Below are 27,746 nucleotides of genomic sequence, written 5' to 3'. Positions count from 1 at the left end.
TTTATTTTGAAAACCATGCAGCAGAATGGAGGCGCTTGTTTTGAGCACCGCTGCAGCCCGGTGAGGCGGCAGCGGCGCTGCACGGGCTGTCTGTGCGGGTTGTTCTTCTTCTAGTGAAACTCACTTCCTGTGGTGGGATCAGTTCAAATAAATAAAGTGAAAACAAATAAAAACTTCTTTTTAAATTCGGCTGCAAAAAAAAAAAAGGAAACATCCGGGAACTCACCGGTGGTTCACATCAAGTTTGCGAAAATACCTTCAGAATATAAGCGGAAGTGGAGTTTTTCCTAAATTGCATTCATACATTTTCTCACGGATGACAGTTCTACTCGTTGAATCCTTCTCATATAATTGAATGAAGCGTTTATACTTGACTCCATCGCGCTACAACCATTTCTTCACCTTTACACAGAGTTTTGATTTCTTTTATCTTTTTAAACCTCTGTACCGGAAACGCTGCCGCTCGTGACAGTTAGCTTGATGCTATCCAGGAAGTGATCTCTTGTTCAGGTTTTCGCAGGTTTTGCAGAAACTGAGAATCTGTCCGAGGTCAAAGTTCACATCTGATCCAACAGGAGGCCGCGAGACATCACTTCAAACATGACGGTGAGTTTCCGAACCAGCTCTATTGTCACTGTTGGGAAGTTTAGCTTGAATTAAAACAGCGTGTCCCGTCCGGGATGCTAAGTAGCCTGTATGCTAACAGTCCTGCTGGATGTTTCATGAGTCACCGATCACTTCCATCGATTATCAGGATCATTCTCGATTCTTCGTTAAGTACGTTCATTGTAAATCTCATTACGTCATACTCGTGAGATTACTCATGTTTGACGTGGGAACTGTTTTAGAGATGAGTCGTTTGTGTATAAACGTCATATTATTGTTACGGTGGTTCATAGTTATATGATCAATACCTTCAGTACTATATTAATGTAGATGTAAACTGAATATAAAGTTTTTCGACTTCGGGCCAAACAAATCTAGACATTTGAAGATTTTACCTTAAGTCAAGCCAAAGTTTTATCTTTTAAACAATTATACTGGCAGAATAATCTTGAATAGATCGTTAGTTGTGTCATTGTTGGATTGTTCCTGATCTAATCTGATCTCAGAATGTGATCCCCACTCATTGATCATCTATGTATCTGGGTTGTTGGTTCCATGAATGTAATGACACACGTGATAAATTATAAACACACCGTGGGATGTCAGTGAACGATTGAATGTGTCTCCAACAGAAGCACGAGTTCGAGGTGGCGATGACGTGTGAAGGATGTTCTGGAGCCGTCACCAGAATCCTCAACAAACTGGAAGGTGAGACCAAGATGTGTCTTCTCCTTTTCTTCTTCTTCGTTTGCTTCTTCTTTAAACTCACTGATCTAAATAATCTGGAGAGAACATGGAAACTCCGCACACAAAGGCCCTGACAGTGCAAACCACTGCATTACTCTTAGACCTGAACTGCACAACATTGTTTCTCTTGTTTCTAGTCAAATGCTGATAAATATAAAGTTGTCAATATGTGGTAGATGAAAAAACATCAGAAATAGAATTATATATATATATATATCATTTGCCAGCACGTAAAACTAAGTTTTAGATTTAGTTTCTTGATCATCTCAATGTTGACATTGCTAAATAAAAATAAATGTTTATATGGGTCATGACTCGCTGCGTCTCCCTCTGAGCTGTCACAGAGAACTCAAAGTGAAAGTGCAGTTAAAGGTTTTTAAATGCACCTCGTGACTTCTTGGCTCTGAACGTCGAGTCATCCTTATGTCACCTGAAGCAATGATAAATTCTTATTTTAAAACATCAGGTGCCTGAGTGACACTTGGGTTTTTCCAGCTCGCACCGGTCCAACAGTCTGTGGCGTGACAATGAGAAAGTTGTTTTGATAAAACACACCTTGGTTAAACATCTTGCTTCGGATGCTCTCACGCTGCCGGAGCTCATCAGTCCACAAAGATTCACCTCAGGATCAAAGTGTGACAGTGAATCTTTTCCTCTGTACAGTTGAGTGCTGTACATGTGACATGTGAGACACTGCAGGGTTTCCATGGTGCTGCTGTCGCCTCATGGAACTAAACAAAGGGCCTCTTTGTCTTCTCTGCTCACAGATGTGAAGTTTGAGATCGACCTGCCTAAGAAACTGGTTTGGATCGAGTCCGACAGAGACGTGGAGTCTCTCATGGAGACTCTGAAGAAATGTGGGAAGGAGGTCAAGTACAACGGCACGAAATGAAGGAGTCTACATCTGCTCATGTAGAACAGGTGATAGGATGTTTAAGTTTTTATTTTCACTGCCAAACAAACTCATAGATTTATATTTACTTTCCCAAAGTTTTATTTTTATGGCTCCTTGAATGACAGCTGATTTCAGACCTAAAGGTTTCAGGAAAATGTTTGTGAGAAAACAATAAAAGTTCACTTCATTTAACTTTACATATTATTCTATCCTATGATTTAATCATGTGTTTGTTGTCTTTAGGAAATCATTGCTGCTAATTCAAAGCAAACATTTCCAAACTGGATGGAAGAGTCTGGACCCCCCCCCCCCCACCGCAGCTCATACACACAAGAGTCCCCCTGGACGCACATCATCTTTCAGTGTTGTGGTTTACAAGACGACAACAACAACAAACACACAAACGATGATGTCAGTACTTGTTATTTGCAGTATTGTGTTTGACGTCCTCCCATATGTTTGTGTTTCATGTTGTTTGTCCTCCAACATGGCGTCCTGGTCAGAATTACCATCTTACACGTATTACACCTCTGTATTACCCAATTTTATAGAACTGAAGGTAATTTTTTACATGTCGCTCTTTTATCTATAAAATAACAGAGGAATCCATATATGTTCTTGAATAATTGTTAATTTCAGTTGTCAAATGAAAAGAACACGAAAACCGATATGTGAAGCATTTGGTTGCTACCTTCATGTTACATGATCATGTACATGATGTTTGTAACTGTCCTGATCTAAAAACAGATTCTGTCAAACGTCCTTTGAACCATATGAAGTACATTCCCTGGATTATGAAACATTCTGCAAACTACTGATACTAATATTTGTCTAAATGTATTATTGAGTTTGTTTTGGATTTAACACTAATAAATGTAGACTTTAATGGGGAATATCTGCCAAGGTTTTGGAGATTTGCTTACACACACTAATGCATGAAATTCACTCTTGTTACTTTAGGAAAACAATCTCCGTCTTCTGGGGTTTTTCATCGTCTGGGAATTAAAATCAAATCTGTTCTGCCTCAGTTTGTCAGTTTACTGTTTTACTCCTTTTGTCTTGACAGATCAGAGATGAAGAGATTTCTATTTACGATCTTACAGAAAGTCCATTCTTGCTGATAATAAACAACTCTGTGCATAAAAATCAGGCTGATGCCAAAACCAATTCATTTCCCTGCAGCACAACAAACATCTCTACAGATGAATAAAACATTTGCTGTTACTCTTGTTTCACTGATGAATCAGTTTTTACCACTGTCCTGTTGGTTATTCAGGTTGCATAATAAATGAAACAATACTTCAACCACCAGGTGGCGCTATGTCATCAAGCTGTCCCCACTTTTCTGAGGTTTTGTAAATGCACCTGACTCCTTTCAGCCGCAGTCTCTTTTATCCAGTGGTGAATATTTCTTGCGGTAGTGTTATCTGACTGCAGGTTGTAAAGTGCAGCACGTGGTTCAGACGTGCAGCCTTGAGTTTATTTTAACACACGTTCAAAGTACAGCAGCAGAAAACAGACCACAGAGGGACGGCATGAAGATGAGTTGAAAAAGTTAAATTACAGTTTCCTGACAACCCTGAGGAAATGTACATCATAAATACATCTATAGAAGTATTCTGTGAAGTTTGTCTGGATTCATCAGGCCGCCATCACAGTCATGTCCACCGGCCCTCCTCTCACCGCCGGATCAACGCGGCCTCTGTCGCCGTGGACGACCCCCAGAAGCACCGTCACCAGCGAGGCGTAGAAGATGGTGGCGCAGCAGATGTAGAAGGTCCAGCCCAGGTGCTGCAGCAGCTCAGGATCCTGCTGCTCGATGGACACCAGGAAGGAGATGAGAGCGCCGGCACAGAGCGTGACTACGACAGAAGAGGACGTAGATTTAATAACAAGAGTTTTACTTTCATATTGTATAAAACTGTAAACATGTTGCATTTGTAACGTCTGTGCAGCAAAGCAACCGCAAGTTAAAACACTAACTAGGTGATTGATTGTTTTATCAGTGACTTTTTTACTCCAGAGTTTAAACAACTGTAAATTAAGATGGACGACATGACAGCTCCCGAAAGTGAAGCCAAAGCATCTTCTGGGCCCCCTGCTGGCTGGCTGCTGTAAAGGTCATAAACCCTGCCTCCTCCATGTCAGCAGATGGAACATGGACCAAACTAAAAAGTTAAAAACTCTGACTCCAAATGCACAAGATGACATATTTCAGCTTCTGTTCTGGATGGTGGGAGGAAGTGGAGACACATCACCCGTGTTTATTTACAGGCTTTGGTTTAAATCTCTCAACTGTCTAGAGGCAAAGTTCAACATTTAAACCTAATTTTAATGAAGAAAAGGTATTTAAATGTTATCTTCAAGAGTGTTTTTTAACTATTCCTTTTTTGTAAAAGAATAATTTAAATCAAAATGACGTACTGAAGAAATTAGCAGTAAAATATCAGATGTCAGCCTCTCAGAGAGAAGCACCAAGAAAAGATTTCAACACCTGAATATCATGTGATGATAAAGATTTGAAGTATCATTGAACAATATTTCTGTTGCAGATATTTGATTGTTTGCTGGACTAAAAACATCTAAATCCCCTGAACGGATATTTGTTTGCAGATTAAAGCAGGTGAACGTGAAATGAATCTGCAGGAACAAGTGAAGGTGTTTGTGGGACTCTGTTGCTGAAGGTTGAATAACTCACAGGACGGCGTCTCTGACTAAAGGACGTGTTCAGTGACCTTTGTGCGTGTGAATGCTTTCAGATTGTGCAGCTTTAGTCAGTGTTGTGTTTTACTGGAGATGATGTTGAGGAGCAGAGCGGCGATGGCCTTCCTCCCTCTGCTCAGAGCGGGTCGGACAGCGAGCAGAGCGGTGAGAGACAGCAGACTGGACACAGACAAAAACATCCAGGACAAACTGTAGCTTCCTGCAACAAGAGGGTTCAAAATGTCGGAGCTGACGATACAAGTATATTTACAACTGGTGTTTGACGGGGTCACGATGCGTCGAAGAACAAAAGCATAAACATGGACATAGACTCTGGTTCCAGATAGTGAGGCCAATGCAAAGGGACCTGAAACCTGCTTTCTGTGTAATGACCAGCAGAGGGCGACTCCTGTGGTTGTTAAAGTGACTTTAAGCCTCAGTCAGCAAACACATTTAAGAAGTTTATGTCACAATGACTAGTTTCAAGCCTGATGTCTATTTAGTAAATGATGATGATTTTAATGTACCATCCAATGGGTGCATGTGGCAGGTTGTGTCCATGAGCTCTTTTACATTTTGTTCTCCCTCCTGGAAATCTCAGGAGAATGTCAGGACGTCAGTGCAGGTCTGAGAGCAGCTAACGATGAACTGTATCTCAGGTCTGCACGCATGATGTCTCTCGTAGATATAGGAACCAGTAAAACTCCAGAAGTGTTTGTTCGAAAGCAGCTTTATGGTCAAATAAAAAGAATCATCTGCAACAAATACATTTTGTAAACAAATGATGGCGTCGCATGGAGCTTACCCAGCCAGGCTGGAAACGTGGTGCAGCTGGAGAAACCTTCATAGGAGCTGCAGAGGGAGAACAGTCCCTCGGTGGCCCCCTCCGCCGTCTCAACCAGCCACTGAGGCGAACAGAGGCTCATTGTGTACAACACAAACTCCACAGATAACAGGGTCGTCAGCACAGTCACTGGGTTCTTCATATTACCCCCCCACACACACAAATACACAAACACTGTCCGTCCTCGCTGCGTCTGATGCTTCGTTAATTCCTAGAAGAAGAAGCTGCACTCGTCTGGAGCTGGAACAGTTTGGCTCTCGTTCATCTTTCCCTTGACTACTAACGTGGACGTTGTGACCAGGTCTGGATTGATATGCGTGTGAATACGTTTCCGCTGACAAACACCAGCTTCTGTGGAGCTGCCGCTGATTTGATTAATGTGATAAACTGAGGCAAATACAACGTGTTTGCTTTAATGTTGAGCAGCAGGTTGCCATGTTGTAATTGCCCCACATTATACAGCTCATGTCCTCACAACAGGCCTGAACTTTCCATCGATTCAAAAACACAGCAGGGGAAATTCCACTTAAATTCACATGAAATAATTCCAATATTTTAAACTATTATCAATTTATTTCAACTTAGATGCTGTAAAGGTTCATGGTTAAATTAAAAAAGGTTTTTGTTTCTGACACCTCCATACTCTGGGAGCTTGTTTGGTCGTATATATTATTTTGTCCTGTTCCTGGACTCTCCTGTGTTTGTGCACAAGTCCAAAAATAATGTACCCAAAATAAAAACGTTGCTGTTCTTTATCCCATTTAATTACACTCACGACCTCTGAGACATAAAATACATCAGTATTTTTAACTATCTTACAACCAAAATGTCGGAATGAGTTTGAACGATGCAGAGTTGAAGTTAGAGACAAACAGACATGGCAGAAAAATATGTTTTTTTTTTGCCTCCTCTTTCTTTTTGGCATGAAAAGGAGAATCAAAGCTGTTTTGTTGTACATTGTTTTTCAAACCAGCTCACAGGTTGTTAAAAGTTCCAGTGGAGGAAAATCTTATTTAAGAAACTGATTATTCCAACTTCGTGGCAACATATTGCTTGACTTCTACCACCTAATAAGTTCAAGATATTTCACAGTATAAAACTGCATGTGCAAATTAAATCATCTAAAACCTTTAATCTGATTTCTTTTCCTCCAGAACAGGAAAGTGCAGGTTCATGAGTTCACCTCACGTTTCCCATGATGAGACTTATGGGCTCAGTTCAACATGATTTTCGACCCAGAACAGGACGATAAAGTTCCTGCAACCAGAGAGGAAATACACGGCGGAGACTCCCAGAGAGACGTGAAGCCGCAGGGTCGGCCGACTGTTTGCTCTCGTCAGTCAAACTGCACTTTTCTCCGTTTGGCTGTGGCCTCCTGGTGACAGGTGTGTTTGTTTTGGCCGACTGGACAGAATGTGACAGCCATGACTCCACCCCACATCCCCCTAACCCTCAGTACACACACACACACACACACACACACACACACACACACACTCACACACACATAACATGGAACTGGTCGGCTGAGGACATTTATCAGCAGATGAGAGTAAATGGAGAGATTATGCATCTGAAGAGAGTCCGGATGATGTCACACAGCCACAGTGATGTCACACCGACAGACATGCCCCTTCACGAGGTTCTCGTGTGCAGAGGACGCCTGTGTTTTTATAGATTTTAAATAAAGACAGACGACACATCTTCACTTCCTCCCACCGACTAGAAATGAAGCCAAAATATCCTGAATACATTCTGCACATCTGGAGTCAGAGTCTGTGCAGCAGAGACCTGTCAATCATGACGTTTCATCAGAAACATGAACACTTGAACCAACGTCAGTGAGAACTTCCTGAACCACCTGTGTGCTCTGATACATTTAGTTTGGCCCATCATTCACCGTGCAGAATTATGACATTTACTGTAGCCAGCCACCAGGGGGCGATCGAGACACCATGGCTTCATTTTGGGAATTATCCTTTCATCCATCTTTATTTGAAGTCTATGGGAAACAGAATTAAAAAAGCATCACAGTATTTATGTAGATCACTGCGACAAAAATAAATCAAATCAAAACTAGTGCAGAGCAGATAAGAAAGAACCATTTAAAGAACTGAATAATATTGTTAATATCTGTTTTTTAACAACTCCTGGATTTTAACAATCTCTCATTAATGCAGAATAAGTTCAAACACAGAGACTTGATTCCACTGCACATTCTTCCTCTGCAGTAACATGTGACTCGGACATCGTCGAGACATGTCCAAGAAAACCAGCAACAGACCCACAAGGTGTTTGTTGCTGCCAGCTGGACTGTGTTGTTTTGGCTTGAAAGGATTCCAGATTTGATTCAGCTTCCAAATCTGAAAAAGTGAACAAATGTGGACGAGATAGCAGATGTTGTCTGATCCGTGTTCTCACACAGGCTGAGAGTGTGAGAACACGGATCAGATTGGAATGTGTTATGGTTTATCATGGACCTCGAGCGATCAACAGGGGGAGACGCTTATTCACCACCTGCAAAGAAATCCATGCAATGTACAGACAAATGTAAATACACAGAAACAGACCCTGAGAATCATGTGTGTGAATATAAACATGTATAAATCTACTGTGTTTTTTAGATAGATAGATACATAGATTCATACAAAGATGGAAAGACACACGAGACAAAGAGACACTGGTTGATAAGATAAATAGATATTAAAATGCATTTCTGTTCTCTGTACACTGGACTCACATATTCCAACATGTGGCAGCAGTGCTGAGGGGAACAGGAGTGTCGAGCGACTGTGTTCTCCTGCTGGAACAGATCAAGTTATTCAGAACATGTACGAACCTGTGAGCGACACGAGTGAAAACAAAACTTTTTACATCTGCTGAGGTTCTGAGAGGGTGTTTTCAAATCAGAGATGACAAATCAGAGATGACAAACTCCTGATGAGCAGATCTTTTTAATCTGGTGCAGAGGTTTCTGAAAGTCGTTTAAACAAAGTCAGACTCAGGATGCTTTAACTTAAAGACAGATGATTTTTCCCGATAGAGACGAACGTTATAACTGTGCTAAAGTTTGAAATAGGATGATCACAGAGATTCAATGTACAATAATATAAATGCATTTTAAAATAAAATCAATTTAATTCCTAACTCATCCAGAAATATTGTGATATGAATCACCAGGTTCAAGAAGTTAAAACAGTTTCACCACAGAGCTCAAATAAAAGACTTTAATAAAACATAATAATCTCTATGAAAATGCTGCAATATTATTTTTCCTTTCCTCTGGTGCACGAACACCACATGTGACATATTTCACATTAAAAATCTGCTCGGCAAGTTCTCTTCAAGATAAATGTTTACTCAACTGCCCCCTCACGGCTAATGATGCTGACAAGAGGCTCATTCAGGAAATATCTGTGTTCATCTGAGTCCTGTTTTCTAGCAGGTGCTCAACTTTTAATTATTTCTAATCCTGTTGTGCTAATTCTCTTATTTGGCCACTGTCAGTGAACATCTCAGTTTCAGGTGAGGATACCTTCTTCTACCTTTCAGGATATTAAAATAAATCCTGCCACACTACAGCATAACAAATGAGTTTTGTGTTTCATGTGCTGACATCACTTTAACTTATTATGGCACCGCCTTGAGTCCAAGCCTCTGTGTGTGTGTGTGTGTGTGTGTGTGTGTGTGTGTGTGTGTGTGTGTGTGTGTGTCTAATGCCAGAACACTGTGTCCGAGCTGCAGCTTCTGGTTTACACGTCACCAAACAGTTTGCAGCTGCTGAGTCCAGGTTTCCTCATGATAAAAATAATTTATATTTTCTCTATTAAAACTTTAGAGCATTCTTCTATCAAACTGACATGTTCCACAAAGCTGTGATTATTATTACGTTTTATAAAGAAGATTAATCAAAGTAATCTTTGGGTTTCAAGATTGTGGAAAATGCTCCTCCACCAAAACTTTGCTTTGTCTTTTCATACCTGCTGCACACGAGAAGATCTTCAAATCTTTACTGATTTTTAAAACAGTTAAAGACCACAGACATATTTTAAACGTAATTATACGTGACTGTGTGGTGAATCTAGACTTCAGAGTAAAAACAAACACGGAGACGAAGTGTTTTTAGTTACGAATAACAAATTTGGTCCCACGGGATTCCTGCTCCTTACAGACACAAGATAAAAAACTAAGTCTACACACTTTTATTTGTCTCCACCTGTGAGATGATTTTCAAATATAATGTCTTCATGTTTCATTACCTCAGATTTTGAGCGTCTTCACATTTCCTCGTTTTTTAATTAAATTTTCTTCTCCTGTGACTCGTGGGCGACAGCGTGTTCTCTACAAATCCCTTGAATCCTGGCCTGTGACGGCAGCGGTCAGGCCCTGAGCTCGTATCGGTGTAATTACAGCCTCTAACCCTCCATCAGGGTTTTGTCTCTGTGTCTCATTCTGACGTTCTTTGAGGAACGAGTGAATCACAGACTTTTCTCAAATACACCAACAGCTCGCTCTGTCACGATCGGTGCGTTAAACTGAGTCAAGAGGGAAACGGCTCGGTGAGATTTAAGAGCTGCTTCATTTTACAACGGATTCTCAGAACTGTATAAATACATCTTAGTGTCTCCACATTAAAGTAATTCATTCTCTTAAATGTTAACATATTTATATATCGTATTTTTCTCATGTGTTTAAATCAGAGTCACAAAATCAACAAACCTTTTTGTTAGCCTCATTAGCTTGTTGGCACTTTGGCTGTCATGTCGTCCATCTTGATTTACAGTCTATAGTTGGTTATGTGATTCTTGAAGGTCACGGCGGTATGTCAGGAACTCAGGCAATTGAATAAACATACAGAAACTATACTTCTCTTAAAGTTAAATAACTTTTTATAGATCTTACGATGTTCAACTTTATTTAGCTTCATTTTCAAGTTTTTTGTGTTTAATTGATTTAATTATTGTTTTGTATGGACGACCAACGAGAGGCGCTGTGCAGGAGCCATAATTGATGCCTGGTGCGGATTCGTATCCTCGACTTCTGCTGTCGAGCAGCAGGAGGATGAAGAGGAGGATGAAGAGGAGGAGGAGGGGGAGACGAGCTCAAGGCAAAACATCCATCACAGAGAAAAGGCTCCCTGTACAGCAGGGATCATTTTAAGAGCTTGGTGACTTTGAAGACGAAATAGTGGTTAAAGAAATATCTTTGATGTTTGTTATTGGGTTTAAAGTCCTCACTGCCTTCGTCTAACTCCTCCAGCCGCTCGCTGATTTACAGGGTGAGACAAACACTGTGAGGGCTGAAGTTCACTGTAGTCACTGAAGGTGAACGAGAACAGAAATTAAAACTGTTCAAGATTTAAAAACATAAAGTTTTAATGATGTATCCACATCGCAGGTGTGTGTGTGTGAAGTTTGTTTAGCTCAGTTTTATTATGAATTTCCACTGAATCAGATAAAAATGCATTAATATATTTTGAATTGGATACATCACATACAAATTAAAATACAAATTAAAAGCAGATGTTTATGTGAATACAGCTGTGACCAGACAATGTTAAATTATATATTTACAGCTCCACTGTACGTTTGACAATCAGACATAACTTTACCAGATCACAAAAACACATTCAACATAAATCTGTTGCAGCTGCAGATTCACTCGGTCGAAACACAGTGATTTAATAAATGATTTATATATTGTATTTATTCACACAGTACTTATTGATTGTCTGTTTTGCCATGCACTGATTTATGGCTGCACAACAAACTGCTCCTCTGGGATAATAAAGATTAAATGACTTTAATTGAATTTAATAGAGAAACATGTATAAGTGTAGATACTGAAAAATGACTCTTTTTAAAAATTTCAATCTTCCCTCAAATTTCATCTCAACATCACAAAAGAATGATGAAAGCTGAGTCAGACTCAACAGTATATATATTTTTTTGTCATAATATTTAACTCCACTAAACATGAACTCTGTGAGGTCTGTGAGGTTGTGGAGTCACTGAGGGAGGTTGTGTCTTGATGTCTCTCAGAGCTGCAGATAATTCAGCAGCAGTTTGAAAAAATCCTAATTGCAGCTCTTCACCTCATCATCTGTGTTGGACGTGTTAAAACAAACACTGCCACGTTTACAGAAAGAGAGAGAGGGTGGGTGAGAAAGTGGAGGGGAGAAGGGTGAGGAAAAAGGGAGAAATTAACTACAGACAGAATGAAAGAGGGAGGCTGGGTGAAGGTGAAGATAAATGATGTAGGAGGAGAAAAGGGAGAGAGAGTCTCACGGTTTAATCACACCTCCTCCTCCCCCTTTCCCACCCCCTTTTTGTCCTCCTCCTCCTCCTCTCTTTCTGTCCTTCATCGACTGGACTGTGGCCTCCAAGCAGAATGGAAAAACGCCACGTTGCATCGTCCCCCTCCCTCCTTCCTCTCATCCAGCTGTTGTTCACATCAGCACTGTGGGAACAGACAGGACTAATCTTCCCTCTCCTCCCTCACCGGTTCCAGACCGTGGAAGTCGTTGAGAAACGGATCCAGAGCTCGGCTGCTTCTGTCTGTCGGCAGGTGTTTTGAAGAGTGAGTCAAGACTCTGGGCCGTGATGAGGTAAATGTTCCACAGGCTCAAGAGAACTTGATGTCTCAGACTCACAGGAGTCACAGATCTGCAACGTCCCCAGAGGATCAACACTCACTATCAAGTTATTCAAAGTTTATTCAGCCACAACACAAACTAGAGAACATCCGGTGAGACCCACTCGCTACAGATTCAGTCTGAGCTTCATTCAGTTGAGATCAGAAGTTTGAGAGAAACTCAAACCAGCTCCTCTGAACAAACCAATCAAACATGACACTGGATCCCTGCGGCTCCGTGACCTCTGACCTCTGAGGAGGCGTGCAGGGTGGAAATATAGACGAGTAACAGACGGAGTGACGTGGGGTCAAAACAGTGAACATCAGACACATGTTCCAAATGAAACCTCTCAGCCACGAGCTACTCGTTGTTGACGTTTGTCACGATCCTGCCTCACCTTTTATTGACTTGATAGTGACAGTGACGTTTTCTGGAGTTTGTGTTTCACATCTGAAGCAGCAGCAGGAGATTGTGGGGAACATTCAGACGAGGAGTGGAGCCTAGAGACACATTTATAAACCAGCCACTCACGCAATATCCTGTCCGAGCCGAGAGAAAACTAACGTAGACCAATCTGACCCAAGGCTGGTGTTTTCATGATTACAGGCACGTGCAGCATAATTTTTTGCCTGAACCCGGCCCGAAGGGCTCAGCATCCATACTCTTCTGCAAACACTAACACCCAGTGTAGCATGAACATCATCATGTGCATCAGTTGCTATCGTTCGTCAGGGCCTCAGAAATGTTCTGATCTTCAGCTCCACAATCTAACTACTGGGAAATCCTGCAGCGTCCAGACGGTGAGTCAGTGGGAGCAGAGAGTTAACATGAAGCCCTGCCTACAGGAAGAGAGAGAGGGGGGGGGGAGTGTAATGGGAGGTTTGGCTGACAGGAGGGGGGAGGGAGGGAGGCGTCCCACTGGAAAAGTCTTCTGTGTGAAGTGGTTTGGGAGTCAGATCGTCCAGCACTCAGCCGACTTCTCTCCTGGTTTCCCTGCTCTGCAAAGACAAGGTAAGAGGTCTCACTCTGATCTGAATCTCCCGACTCTGGTTTATCCTTCATCACAGGACTCTGGGTCGTTTTTTGACTCGCACAAATAAAAGCTCTGCAACAAGAGATTTGATCTTAACTTTGTTTCACTGTGATATTTAGTTTTGCAGAGGATGTGGAGAGAACAATGAAGAGTTGGCAAGAGCAGAATCTGGTTTCGTGATAATCCTGCTTCATGTTTGAGGAGAAACTTTTTAGACGCAGAATTATTTTCCTTAAAAATGAATTTAAATCAAACAAAATCTTTCTGCTCAAAAGTTTTCGTGAACCAAATCTTTTCTCCTGAGAGTTAATTCACAAGTTTTGGTTTTAATCTTCATACGCTTGATTACCTGCAGCAGATTATCCACAGGCAGCTGACTCTGAGGCAATTTCTCCATTTTACCTCCGTCTCTAAACTTTCCTTTTAAACCCTCAACATCGACCCCTGGTTTTCAAACGCAGCTCCTGAGGCCTCGGATCTGAACGATCCGCTCTGTTATTACTGAAACAGCTGCGAGGAAAAACACTGCCTGCAGGTAAACAGGCTCTGGTTGTGAGGACTCATTCTCTGTGGAGGTATTGTGTGCCACATCGGCAACAGGGGGAGACGGAGGAGGGTGAGGGGTGAGGGGTGAGGGGTGGTGGTTGGGGGGGAGAACTAGTTATTAAGGGTTGGAGGAGGAGGGAGGCGTCGACACTAACAGTGATTATACATCTAAACTGTTGTTCTTAATGTTGGATTATGTGCTTTATGGAATAATGGCACAATTTAGTTTGATGCCTCTTTGTTGGTTGAAATTCACACTTTTGTAAATGAACTCCTGCATGTGGAGGAAACTGAGAGTGAAGTAACAGAACACTGAAGAAAGAAAGAAAGACGAGAGGAAAGAGGTGGAATCCAACAAAGCCTGATAGATTAATGAGAGCGTTTCTCCCCAAAAATATCTCTCTCTCCCTCCCTCCCTCCCTTCATTCTCTCCCGAGACTCCCACTCTCTGATTACTCCCGTGTAACGGAATGCGGGTTGCCATGGTGATCAGTTACCAGCTGTTCAAAGCCCCTCTGTGAATTGTCTGCAAAGAGAAACAGGCTGAAATTCTTGCAGAGCTTCTGTGTTGTTATGGTTCGGTCTCGACGTCTCGAATGGGTCAGGCCTTATCGTCCAACATCACGTCATCGGTCGCTCTGATAGTCCAACATCTGCTGGAAAGACTCAAACCAGACGATTGGAGGTCGTTAAACCAGACGATTGAAGCCCACGGTTGTGGAGAGGACAAGAGTAGTTATTGCATATGAGAGGGGGTGGGGGTTAAATGGCTTCAAGTCATTTCTATCCAAAAATGAAAATCAGCAATTGCTTAAAAAAGGAGTAAAAGCACATAAAGTGCTAAATTTGAAGCATGTGCACGAGAAGGCTGCTTTCACGTGTTACTGCTGCAAAAGGAACAGATCCTCCACCCAGATGTGAGGAGAAATGTCACGCCCACAGAAGTCTGACTCATCAGTGCAAACTGTTCTGACTCTTCTGACCTTTAGACATTTCAAATATTTGCATTTTCTCACAGATTCTGATCAATTTTAGAAATGGAAAATCATTTTAAAGTCTAATTCATCATAAAAACATGTCTGGAAGGATCTGTAACTTAATGAACCATGATTATAACCCTGCACCACTTCATTTATTCAAATTTTTTTAGATATTACAGATTATTTGAAAACTTCTCTTGTCTTTTCCTGAGATTTTCTTCTCATCTGTCAGAAGCAGTTTGTGTTTGCATCAGTGTGAGCGAGTTGAAGAGTCACAGCGTCTGGAAGTTTGATTGTTGAGGTGGCAGCTCTGAACCAAAAGGGAGGTGGAGGAATAATAAGGGAGGAGGAGGAGGGGAGGGGGCTTGTGGTCTCAGAGCTGAGGATGCTGGGAAATATCAGGCCAGCTTGGCAAAGTCTAGAAAAAGCTTTAATCCACCGAGAGGAAGGAAGGATCACGTTGCTCTCTGGGTTTTGACGTGGAACAGACACACCTACAGATTAGAGTCTGCAGCGGGAGAAAGAGAAAGACAGGAAGTAAGAAGAAGGAAGGTATAGAGACATCAAGAGGTTCGAGAGCTTTTGGTGCCAGCGTAATAAAACTAAAGATAAACACAAAGGACAAATCAAAGCCAGAAAAAGATAAATCATCATTTTCTGCAGCATCTGACCTGACTCGTGCTTTTATTTTGAAGAGACAATAATACTTATAATACAATCTGGCCTCAGACCTCAAGTCCAGAACTTTGAGAGTTTCACGTGACTCAGGTTCCATTGATCCTGGATATTCTCCTCCTCCCTGCTCCTCTTGTTTGTGCTCTTTGTTTCTCGGGGGTCTCTGACTGACAGGGGAGACTGGTGGTCTCTGAAAAACACTCTTTGTCGCGGGGTCTCCTCTCTGGAGGGAAACAGGATTTGTCAGGTGTCTTGTTGCCAGTGGAGGAGAAGGAGGCGGCTGCGACTGAATCGGGGGTTGGTGTTCAGGTGTTCAGGGTCTTTAGTAGATTTAAAGAATAAAACTGGTGTTATTTGACGTATTTACTTTGAAAACCACTGATTAATTCACCACAGGGATTTACTAATGTCCCGAAACTCTTGAAAACAAGTTGAAAAGAGCAGTGAGTTTAGATTTTGGAGACAAAATGTAACAGGTCCTCCCTCGGGTCATGACCCACCCACCTTTGCATCATACTGCGAACAAACAAGCAAACAAACAAACACCAATGAAAACGGAACCTCCTTACCTTTTCTTTTAGAACATGATAAAATTCAGTATTTAAGTGGAACTGATTCAATATTAAAAAAATAATTTGTTGTGTTCAGTGTTAAAAATGTACAATAAGCTGAAAAAGAGGGAGGATTAGATTTTCCACCTTTTCTCAAAGTTTTTATTTGATTAAATCAGGGTTGAGGAATGTTTTTCTTATCAGAGGCCATTTCAGATTTAATAACTTTATTCCTGGGCTCACTTCTGAATGAACAGATACACATATATCACATGAAGGTCTCACATGGGACGACCGGAAATGTTTCTCTTTGTTGAAGCGTCTGATGTCAGATGGTAGTGATGATGATACTGCAGCTGGGTTTAGTTCCTCTTCTTTGTTAGAGCCTCTCAAATCAAACTCAGCAGTTATCCCACAACGAAATCATTTTCCTTTTGTCTGGTTCTTTGCAGATCAGAGAGAAACAAAACCATTGTCCGGTCGATTCTGATTGAATTGAGTTTGCATGGTGGTCTTGCTTTGACAAATCAGAAGACACCATTTTTTTTACAGCTGTACCTTTGTCCCACACATCTGAGCCTTTCCTTTGGGGCTTCAACCAACGAGTTATGTCTTATATTATGTCATATGTTTGATAATTTTTATGGTCATTAGTTTAATTGTCAAAGGACGATAAAGAAATGCTTCAAACTGCAACCGGAAAATCTTTTAGCGTTGTGATAATCAAAATCGATAAATCCATCGACTGATTGTCTTCCACCGGAGCTCAGAACTCACAGAGGAAATCACTGTTCGTTCTCAGGAGCTTCTCTGAGTATTTGCCTCCTCTGCAGTGTTGTTTGTCCGCCCTGTTTGCTGGCAGACAGATGGCTGCAGGTTGTTTTTCCAGGCTTCCAAACCCGCCTGTTATGTCACCGAGGAGAAGAAGAAAGAATTCCTCTAAATCTGTTCCCCGGCTGGAAAAAGACACAGATGCAGAGCGAGACAGAAAGAGACGGACATTTGAGAGAAAGTGAGGGCGGCGTCTGTCTGCGCAGAAAGTTCCAGTCCAGGTTGTTTTCCGCCGTAGTGAGTTTACACTTGCTTACCTTACTAACCTCCCAAATGAAATACATCTGAGGGGAAAAAGGCCCCTTTATGAGCCTGAAGTTTCCCTTTTAGCCGCTGCTGTTTGATTATGAGAGCAGCTTTCCAAATAAAACACCTTCTCCAGCTGTTACGTCAGTCTGAGCCTCTATGACCGAGCAGGAATATGTAACAGTGGACAAGCGATGAGAACACAGCGTCCCTCCAAATCAAATACTGACCCGGCGCTTCCTGGAGAGGACACCGGGGTTTAATATCTCACCCTCGGTCAGACGCCCAACTCAGACGTGTCAGAGGTTCTTTTTACGAAGTTTCCCGTCAGCAGAACCTCCCCCTCCTCAGCTTTTTCAGAAGGTACAGAGACGTTTCCTTGTGCGCTGGATTATTTGGAGACGTCTGTATTTTTCCACGTCCAAGTCCTCTGATGACTTCTCGGACGTTCGTAAACAGTGGTCGCCATTGTGGAGGCGCTGCCTTCATTCTGCGTCAAGCACTGAAGGAGCTTTCGTTCCCTTTGACAGGAAGAACAGAACAATGCAAAGACATTCTTGTGGCTGTTGAGTTCTTCTCCAGATTGAACATTTCTTGCATAGAAGCGCCTCAGAATCAGCAGTCAAGGAACATCTCTGCTTCTTCCATCCAGTTTTTATTCCAGAATCTACAGGAGCAGCCGTGCAGATCTGAGATATGATGCATCTTTAGCTGCTCTCAAGTGTGGACATGATCCTGAAATGTCCTGTTTGAGTTGTTTGCGAGAACAAATATCTGAATCAGTTGCTTTGGACATTTACTGGAACTTTTCCTGCTTCCAAACTCTGTAACATGTCCAGACCAGTTTTCTGGACTTTTCTGGAGTTCATGTCTGAAAACAAAGATTGAGACGGTTGATAAAACGTCTGCTTTGTGCAAACAAGACAATTTTTGACATCTTTATCTCCAAAATGTAAAAATATCATTTGTTCACTTTACACTGTTTAAAGTAACTTAGCATCATATACACAGCAGAAACTTTGGAAGTAAACACAGCAGTGACAAAGCAATACAACAAATATCAGAAGAAATTTAAATGCAAAGTAGAAAATATAATGCCAGAACCTGGAGCCTTCAAAATAAAAGTCTCTGCTCAATTCAAACAAGATTTTATAGATTTACGAACAAGATTTTCTCTGCTGTGCTTTGATCTTATAGTTTTGACATGAAGAAAAATTTCATGAACTCACGTTAACAAGCTCAATCCTTCTTGAATCACAAGCAAACAAAATAACACGTGTCAGCTTTATTATTTCTGTATAATCAACCGACTGTTTGTAACAAAAATAAAACTGATCTTGTTTTGTGCTTGAGAAGTTTTATCTAATCTGTTGCAAATGTTAAACACACCATATATCTGATAATTAAAAAAAAAAGATACTATGACCATCACATCAGTTTGTTATTTTAATGTAGGATCTTGTACCAACATGCTCCGAAGAGAGGACGCTTCATCGCCTGCAAGAAAAATGTGCCAAAGTTCAAACTCTGTTAATCCGCTCAGAGAAAACCTTCTTAGAGTCGAACAGTAAACACATTTCTGTTGCACAGATTGACAGAAATGCTCTTTTCTTGCTGGAGGGTTTGACAAACATCTCATGCAAACTTCACCCTTTTCACTTCATGTGTCCAAACACGTCGTCCTTTTCAGACGCTTCGTGTCAAGAGGCCTTTCTGCATTTTCTTTTCTCAGACGCCAGGCAACCACCCGAGTTAAATGTCTCTCCACCTTTGAAATGTCAAGTAAAGTTTGCCTCGAGGTGAAGTTTTCAAGAGACAAGGAATTCTTCTCCGGTTCCTCCGCGTCTAATTTGCTGCTGCTCATGTTGACAGGAATGTTTCATGTTTAATGTCGCTTGACAAGATCGGATCGTTTCATTTTGCTCGTTTATTGTGGATTTGAACCTGCTGGCCTCTAATCCGAGGGGCCGGAATTCAAAGTATGCACAGCTCTGTTTTTTAAAGCAGACTATCCCCCGCTGATCTCCTGTTGTGTCCAGGACCTCGTACACACTGTGTCAGGCCTGCGAGGAGAATTTCTCAACAAAAACACAACATACAGACGCTTGTATCAAGTTGAATTCCTGCTCTTTTTCAGTTCCAGTCACAACAGATGCAAACAATGATCTATAGACAACAGGTGAAGCCTCCACAGACACTCAAGCTCGCCTGTAGAACCGTGCACCATGTGATCTTTGATGTCGAGATGGTTCGTGGATGTCTGGGTAACAGCTGACATCATGGAGATAGAGAGGGAGATAATGAATATAAAAGGGAGGGAGGAGGACCAAGCAACGTCCTTCACCACAAAGGCCCTCATGTGGTGCTTCAGATGAGACGAGATTAAAGAAGAGAGTTTGAGATCGAGCGCTCAGACGCTCAGATGGAGACAGAAAGATAAGGAACTCAGAGGTGAAACAGTTTGCAGGAATTTTTGAATAAAAGAGACGATCATTTCCAAGTTTCACGACACGACAACACATCCGCAACATGTTAATCCTCATGGTGGCGCTAAAGGTTAAACCAAGTGATTAACAAACTTTTTTTTTTTAAACTAAAAAATCTCTGTCGACACAAGTGTTTTGGCTCTGTATCAGTTTTAATATCTTTCCATTTGAACATGCCTGAAAACACACATCACGTACACGGGGCATGTGCGTGCCAGTGGCAGAATTGTCACAGATCGAGTGAATAACGTCTCCTCCGCATGTAAACGGTTGTACTGTTGTAAAATGTGTAACTGCACAACAGCTGTTAGCAAAGTCAACAGGGTCAGTAACACTTAATTCTCCACATTGTGTTCTAAAGGACGTGTTAAGCTGCAACACTTCACATGTTAATATTCCTGAAAAATAATAATCAAGAACACTCTTTGTGTCCACAGACTTTGAAGATGAGGGTGTGGATTGTCTTCCTCCTGTGCCTGGCTGGCCATGCCATGGCTGCTCCTGTGAGTCATACTGTGTGTGTGTGTGTGTGTGTCTTTATGAGCTTGTTCCTCTCTTTGTGTGATTTCCTGAGTCCGTGTCCTCCTTTCTCCGCTGCCGTGTGATCATCAGTTCACGTGTGACGGTGTGGGTTACCATGCATGCTTTTGTGTGTGTGCGTGCATGACAATTGTGTTTTCCTATCCATGTGAATTTCCTGTGTGTGTGAGAGTGTGTTCATATTGTGAGTCTGTGGGGGTAAAATGTTTAATTTCCTAAGTGCAGTTGCTTGTGTGTGTAGATTCAGAGCTTCTGTGTGGGTTTGTATGTGTCTCTCAACAATGTGTTATGTGTTCATGTACTTAATGTGAGTTTAACGTGTGTGTGTGTGTGTGTGTGTGTGTTAGACTGAGGAGGAGCCAATGACCGAGGAGCCAGTTTATGAGGTGAGTCCAGATGTTGAGAGCTCCTGTTTTTCATGAAAAGTCTTTAAAAAGCTTCTAAAACCAAAGAACAACAAATTAAATTCAACAAGCTTGTTTTTCTAGTCCACTTGTTCCCCTGAGTGCAAACTGTGACTGTGTGTGTGTGTTTCTCAGTGTGATGTTGAGCAGGTGCATGCGAGAGATCATCTGCTTTGACCTTTATTCAAGTGTGTTCATGTGCAAGCCTGTTTAACATGTGTGTGTGTGTGTGTGTGTGTGTGTAGGAGGAGGAGGAGGCTGTGCTGGTGACTGAGGAGCCAGTTGTTGAGGTCAGTCTAACATCTTCATCCTCTCCTCATCAAAAACCCTGAAAAGTACAATACAATAAAAAACAAACATGGAAAAGTTTTAAGATAATTTAATTTGTTCCTGAGCACTTTATGTGTGAGTGTAACGGACATATTGAATAAAAAATATTGTTTTTGAAGAAATAAGAGAAAAAATATGAGATTTTGAGAAGAAAGTCTTAATATTACGAGGATTAAGTTGTAATATTGAACATTAAACAATGATTTTTAAATGGTTACGAGGAGAATTCCAGTTCATTACTTTCATAGTTGGATTCATAATTTCTAGCACTAACAATTAAATCACAGACTTAATTCTAATCAGTAAAGAAACAAAAGCATCAGATGGATATTTATCAACTTTAGATGAATTTTCCGGTGCTCGTTCAAATAAAATGGACGTACTTGTTTCAAACTGTCCGATCTTCAGCACAGTTTAAATCAGATTTGCTCTGATTGTCTCAAGAAACTCGAGCCACATACTTCTGGTCTCATCTGAGTTTGATTTGGCTGCGTCGTGTTTCCTGAGCCACACAGCTGCTCCCACAAATGATCTGATCCGTGATGGAGCTCTGGGGTTTGAGAGTCCAGTGGTTTCTGTCCATTTGACAGTGGTGGAGATTTCTCATGTGAACGCCCACAGCTGAGCGCCACTGAAACCAAACAGAAAACTTCTACTTGGTCAAAGTTATTTCAGAATCGGATTCTGCAAAAACAGACACTTCTGGAAATGCTCGAGGACGTTAAGCCGTGGTTTCCAACTCTTTCCCTCTTTGGTACGATCTCCCACGAGAAGAGTGGAACTGTCAGAATCAGCTCCAGCAAGTTGAAGAGTGAAGCTGAACTTTACATCAGTTAAAAAGTCAGAGAACTTATTAAAAACCAGAGTTTATCTCCAACATTCAGCAGGAAACTTTGAAAAATATGAGATAAGAGTTCTCAACAGAGGTTGGTGGATTTGTTACAGCAGCAGCTGTTCTGGCTCAGGTACCCGGGGATCATGGGTAATATCCAGCGTTTTTCCTTTGACGTAGGATCACTGTTTGTATTGATCGCTCGTAACGGGTCATGATTATCTTTTCCTGCGTAACGTCAATAAAACGTTAATACGTAATCCGTGAACACGATTTACTCTGGAGTCTCGTCAGATAGATTTTCATTGGCAGTGGTGGTGAAGACAGCAACTCCCATGATTCCACGCTGCTTCATGATGTCATCAAAATTGGGCTTTTGTTATTGTTATGATTAAGAGACCCCTGTCGGCCGAAGTAAATTGTACTTTATTACTTTGTTTGATCTTCAGCCTCGTTTTGCGGTCTTAGCCTCCAGATTAAAATGTTTTGCCTCTGAGGCTATCGTCGAAATCTTTCCACCAAATCTTTGCCTTATATAGAAACATAACAATACATAAATATTCTTTTTCACGGGGGACGGCGCTCCTCATCATAAACAAACTACAGAAACATCCTCGTGGCAAACTATTGGATTCAGTCTCCATGTGAATGTTTTTATCGTTTCCTGCTCCAGAGGTCCAGTGGGACCAGAGATCCCACAGCTGTTAATTTTAGCCGCTCACTCAAACCGCCAGGAAGCCATTACGTCTTTCATGGCTTCACCACATGTGGATCCAGCTGCTTGTTATTCAGGGAGGAACCTTCTTTAGTGGTGACGTTGAGATTTGTTTTTTCTCTTCAGGAAAAAGCCTGAAGGGATATTTAAGCGGTTTGGTTTGAGTGGACATCGAGCAGAAATAGACTCAGATCTGCAGAAAGTGTAAATGCAGTGTGATCTGCTCACAGTCTGACCTCTGACCTCTGGTTTTCCACAGGAGCCTGAGGTGGGAATCAACCCAGTGCAGGTCGAGGTCGGAGAGTTTGACGAGGCCATCGAGATCATTGAGGAAGAAGTTTTTGAGAGTAAGTTCACAAACGCACAAGTTCTGAAGTTTTCATCACTAACCCTGATTTATAATTGTCATATTTGTATTATTAATTAAATGTGCTGTTTCTCCAGAGATGAAATGTGTTGCTGCACACATCAACCTCCCTTCATACACTTTGTGACAACGTTTAATTAAACTGACTTCGCTCCTCTGTCCTCTGGTATTTGGGTTGTGAAGCTCTGTCGACTTTCACGAAGTCCCAGACGGACAAATTCAAAGAGCAATAATAACAGAGTGGCTGATTCTTGCGAGGAGACGTCTGTAATTACATGTTCGGCTTTAAGAGGCTCGACCAACAGGAAATTAGTCCAACCGTACAAAATGTACAAACTGTACAAACTGTACCAGCTGCAGGAGGAAACCAGCCACAGAGACATTTTGTTCTGAGTGACATCAACTTCTTCACTCTGCTGAAAAAATCTTCGTATTACAAGAAAAACATTATTTATTAGAAGCCAATGTAATTAAAGTAAAGGTAAAAAAAAAAACAGCGGTAAAATGTTCATGTGTTTACTTAATGATGTATCCTGCATGTCAGCACATCAGGAAACAAAATGTGCAAAGTGGAGCGAATGAAATGATGAAATGCCCAAAATTGAAAATGCTAAATGGAAGGAAGGATGACAGAAGGAAGAAATAGAAGAAGCAGAAAAATGATACCCATGATATAATTGTTTTAAAGTGACTACAGCTGTCAGTCGATGGAATTAGTTCATGAAATCTGAGGAAAGCTTTGAGGGATTTTTTTCAAATTAGGGAAAAAACATTCACTTAAAGGACTCAAAGATCAACTGATTAGATTTGGGAGGTCAAAGGTCAAAGGTCATCGCATATTATTGTGAAACTACACTGAGTCGTGAATCTGTAGAAGCAGACTGTAACTCTGCCAGTGTTTCTACAGATCCCTGCCTGAACCACCACTGCAAGAAGGGAAAAGTGTGTGAGGTCGATGAGGACAACACCCCCATGTGTGTGTGCCAGGACCCCACCGCCTGCCCCGCTGCCGAGGGAGAGTTCGAGCACGTGAGTAAAAAAGAATTCAACCTTTTGTTAAATCTCAATGCAAAGTTGCTGCAGCTTCACATTAAAAGCTGTTAACTGGCAAAACTTAATCTAGCTTTTATCATGAAGTAGCCACTGGAAACTTGTAAACAGTAAATAAATCACGATCAAATCGATGATGGAAAAAGGACGAGGACCTTATTTCCCTACCTCTTTTTCAGGTTTGCGGCACCGACAACAAGACCTACGACACCTCCTGCCACTTCTTCGCCACCAAGTGCACCCTGGAGGGAACCAAGAAGGGCCACAAGCTGCACCTGGACTACATCGGACCCTGCAAATGTGAGCTCTCAGGAAAAACCTGCAGCTTTGAGCCCAAAGAGACTCAGACTCAAAGGTCGAGAACAGTTTAGTGTTCTCTCGCTGTTCTCAACGTGTCGACTCTCTGCGTTGCTGTGGTTGATGGGCGGCTCACAGGATGCGTCCTGACATGCAGGCTGCATTTCTTCCACTTTTGTTCCACTGTTCAAACTGACACTCAGTGTGAGGAGAGGAGTCGGGGCCACAGGGTTCAGATGGAGATCAAGGTTCTATAAAATATCACAGGACGCAGGTTGTGACTGTGGAACTGTTTAAGTTTAAGATGGTGTCAGATCATTAAGTGGAGATGAAAAGTATAAAACTTATCGGTTAATTAAAGTTAATTACATCAAGGTAAATAATCTCACAAGCAAAACAGTAAACTTTTAACATTTCCAATAGTTTTATTGAAGTATATTTCCTGAAGGACAGTTTTCCCAGCATCACTTTCCTTATTCCAGCTCAGTAACTTGGGTGCAACAATAATGAGCTTCATTAAATTCCCTCTGCAGGTTTTGACTTGATGCTTCATTCATTCACTTTTCATTCTGCATTTGCACTAAATTATCAAAACAAATTTCTTGCTGACGCTGTGATGCTGTGTCCTGCAGACATCGAGCCCTGCATGGACAGCGAGCTGAACGAGTTCCCCCTGCGCATGAGGGACTGGCTGAAGAACGTTCTGGTGACTCTGTATGAGCGCGACCAGGACAACAACCTGCTGACCGAGAAGCAGAAGCTCAGGGTGAGACGCTACAGAGACGTTTGGTGTGAACAGACAGTTCAGTTAATTGTTGATCATGTCATTGAGCGTTAATGTGACCACTATCACAGGAGCCAGTGGCTCAACACATGAAAACAGGGTTATTACATATGAAACAATTACTTCTATTTGTCCTTTACATTATAAAGTGCTGCAGGAACACAATGTTTAAAAAAAAAACACCTGAAGATAAAGAATAATCCAAACAGTTTGAGGATTAAACTCTTTCACTCCGAGGAAATGTTTATACACTTAACTTCTGTTTATACGATGACGACTCACAGCCGTCAGAGCAGATTTAGCTTCTGTTGATCATTAAGAGGAACATCTGGAAAACATCAGGTTCTAACAGGATCAATATGTTATTTAATTGAAAACACAATTTCAGTGCTTACACAACTTATTATGGTTTACTGACTTATTGACTTGACCTTTAGCATTAAAAGAATCTCAAAGAAACAGGAAGTACAAATACCAATGCAGACACTGGAGGAACATTTCTACTGCAAAGGTCAAAGGGTTGATCTTTGAGCTGTGATGAAAATCTGACGAGCTCATTCAATGTATCTGAGTGTTTTTGATGAAATGTTTCAGGTGAAGAAAATCTACGAGAACGAGAAGCGGCTGCAGGCCGGCGAACACTCTCTGGACCTGCTCGCCCACGACTTCGAGAAGAACTACAACATGTACATCTTCCCCGTGCACTGGCAGTTCGGACAGCTCGACCAGCACCCCGTCGACGGGTACGAACGCAGAGGAGAAAACTAAATAAAGGGGGAAAGGCCTTAGATGCACTGAACCCTGAAAAACACATTTCTGCAGCTTTCATGAAACGATGGAGCCGAACTCAGGCTTCACTGTGACAGAGTCATGTTCAATCCTGTTAAACTACAATATCTGCAGCCTTTGACTCACTGAGAGTTAAAGTGTGAATTTTCAAAGAGAGGATTTGTAAAAATTCATTAATTTTCAGTTTCCTGACAGTATCGTGACGTGTTTGTGTCGTTGTGTGTCTTTTTGCGTCTCCCTGCAGATACCTGACCCACACAGAGCTGTCCCCCCTGCGTGCCCCCCTCATTCCCATGGAGCATTGCACCACCCGCTTCTTTGAGGAGTGCGACGCCGACAGCGACAAATACATCGCCCTGGAGGAGTGGGCCGCCTGCTTTGGCGTCAAGGAGCGTGAGTGTTGACCGTGCAAACTCAACAATAAACATGAAACCACTAAGAAAGTTTACCTGTAAATGTGTTTATGACAGTAACAGAAGTAAACGTCTTCACTTTAAGCTTGAGATGTGATGTTAAATTATCATTTATATGTTTTTAACTACTGTGTTTACACAATGTTTGAGAAACATATCGATATAAATTGGACTATTGTTACATTGCTATTGATGACAGGTATATTGTGATAATTCTTTTATTGTTTTATTGCCCAGCCCGACTTTCTTCTACTCATCTATTGTATATTTTTGACACTTTCACACTCTCACTGACGCTCTGTTCAGATGCTTGACTGACGGATGTTGTGAATCTTTGTGTTTGCAGAGGATGTGGACAAAGACCTCGTCATCTAAGCTCCTCAGCAGCAGTCTGACAACTCCTAGTCGCTACTAACGGGACAAGGTGCTGATCCCTAAGTTAAAAATCACAGTAACGGTGCTAATTGCAAATTATTTTTTATTTTGTTTTGTTTAAATAATGACTTTTCCTACCTATACCACTAAAAAGGTTACAAAAGAGAAACGTGCACAGTCTGTACTAACTTTGAATTCTCCTGTTTGTTGAACAAAACTCCCAGTAAAGTAAACTAAAGACCTCTGATGTAAATGTATGTTGTTGACGATATTATTTTAGACGCTATGATCTGTTCAGGGCTTTAAACGGAGAACAATTTGAAACGTTTTTTATTGAGGAGACAAAAACTGTAAAGTCCAAAATAAAGTTTCTAAATAAATGCTCCCTCTGCTTGCTTTCTACAAAACAACTTTATAGTTTTTGCACTCTGTTGGTGGTGGACTCGTTATTTTGTGTATTTTGGTTTTTGATCTTTTGACTACTGCTTGTTCGTTTTTATTTTCCATACAGATTCCGTGTCCCGGACGAGGACACGCGTGTACTGATATTTTGAAGCAATAAAGACGATATGTTGTTTTGGACGTTTCACTGAGGGGAAAATCTCGCAGGTTGAGTGTTTTCTCGCTAATAATAACATGTTTCTACTGACACTGAGAGCACGACCAAAACACCTTCCATGAATAAAAGACTATGAAAAGAAAGATCCTGAAATCTCTGCATGCATTAATATCTGCGTTTCTTTCTCCTCTGCTTGAGATGAAGTGACGAGGGATCAAATCAGATCATGACTCATATGAAGGTCGTTTGTTCAAGAGGAGGATTTTAATGAATTTCAATGTAGTGACAGATTTTTTGGGGGATTATTATTAAGAAAAACTTTCTCTTGATAAAACATTTCCCACAAGTCTCATCCTCAAGAGTCACTTATAGTTCAGAAGTTGTTAAAACCTAAATTAAAACCTAAAAATAAAAACACTTTCTTGTTGTTTGTCAGCTTTTCAGCTAAATGTTCTAATTTTGAAAAAGTTTTATTAGTTTTAAGCTTTCTTGTGTAGGCAGCAGTTCATCCTTT

The 27,746-nt window shown here is 41.4% G+C and overlaps 2 protein-coding genes across 3 annotated transcripts; both read left to right on the top strand.

The window, feature by feature from the left end:
• Nucleotides 1-52: 52 nt before the first annotated feature.
• Nucleotides 53-3,394, top strand: atox1 (antioxidant 1 copper chaperone). 2 transcript variants are annotated; one of them, XM_020079858.2, is made up of 4 exons: nt 53-606; nt 1,239-1,314; nt 2,121-2,274; nt 2,492-3,394. In XM_020079858.2, the coding sequence occupies exons 1-3, from the start codon at nt 601-603 to the stop codon at nt 2,243-2,245; spliced, it is 207 nt and encodes a 68-aa protein (XP_019935417.1). In that variant the 5' UTR covers nt 53-600; the 3' UTR covers nt 2,246-2,274; nt 2,492-3,394. The 2 variants fall into 2 exon arrangements, with proteins under 2 accessions (XP_019935417.1, XP_069388157.1); XM_069532056.1 differs by lacking the exon at nt 53-606 and having other exon boundaries at nt 1,209-1,314.
• A 9,930-nt stretch (nt 3,395-13,324) lies between these two features.
• Nucleotides 13,325-27,375, top strand: sparc (secreted protein, acidic, cysteine-rich (osteonectin)). The gene is made up of 11 exons (XM_020085097.2): nt 13,325-13,440; nt 20,215-20,280; nt 20,665-20,703; nt 20,967-21,011; nt 22,858-22,945; nt 23,873-23,994; nt 24,195-24,315; nt 24,945-25,078; nt 25,691-25,839; nt 26,130-26,278; nt 26,645-27,375. Exons 2-11 carry the CDS (start codon nt 20,224-20,226, stop codon nt 26,671-26,673), a joined length of 933 nt encoding a protein of 310 aa, XP_019940656.1. The 5' UTR covers nt 13,325-13,440; nt 20,215-20,223; the 3' UTR covers nt 26,674-27,375.
• The last annotated feature ends 371 nt before the right edge of the window (nt 27,376-27,746 follow it).

This window comes from Paralichthys olivaceus, chromosome 9 (assembly GCF_024713975.1).
Source record: "Paralichthys olivaceus isolate ysfri-2021 chromosome 9, ASM2471397v2, whole genome shotgun sequence".
NCBI classification, from domain to species: Eukaryota; Metazoa; Chordata; class Actinopteri; order Pleuronectiformes; family Paralichthyidae; genus Paralichthys; species Paralichthys olivaceus.
The sequence above is the reverse complement of the archived record's forward strand: the minus strand, read 5'-3'. Positions and strand labels throughout refer to the sequence as shown.

Bases quoted from the DNA above. Each gene is read 5' to 3' on its own strand.
- atox1 (XM_069532056.1), top strand. From the start codon at position 1,224: ATGTGTCTCCAACAGAAGCACGAGTTCGAGGTGGCGATGACGTGTGAA. The intron at 1,315-2,120 runs GTGAGACCAAGA...CTCTGCTCACAG, and splicing joins AATCCTCAACAAACTGGAAG to ATGTGAAGTTTGAGATCGAC.
- sparc (XM_020085097.2), top strand. From the start codon at position 20,224: ATGAGGGTGTGGATTGTCTTCCTCCTGTGCCTGGCTGGCCATGCCATG. The intron at 20,704-20,966 runs GTGAGTCCAGAT...GTGTGTGTGTAG, and splicing joins CCGAGGAGCCAGTTTATGAG to GAGGAGGAGGAGGCTGTGCT. The intron at 23,995-24,194 runs GTGAGTAAAAAA...CCTCTTTTTCAG, and splicing joins CCGAGGGAGAGTTCGAGCAC to GTTTGCGGCACCGACAACAA.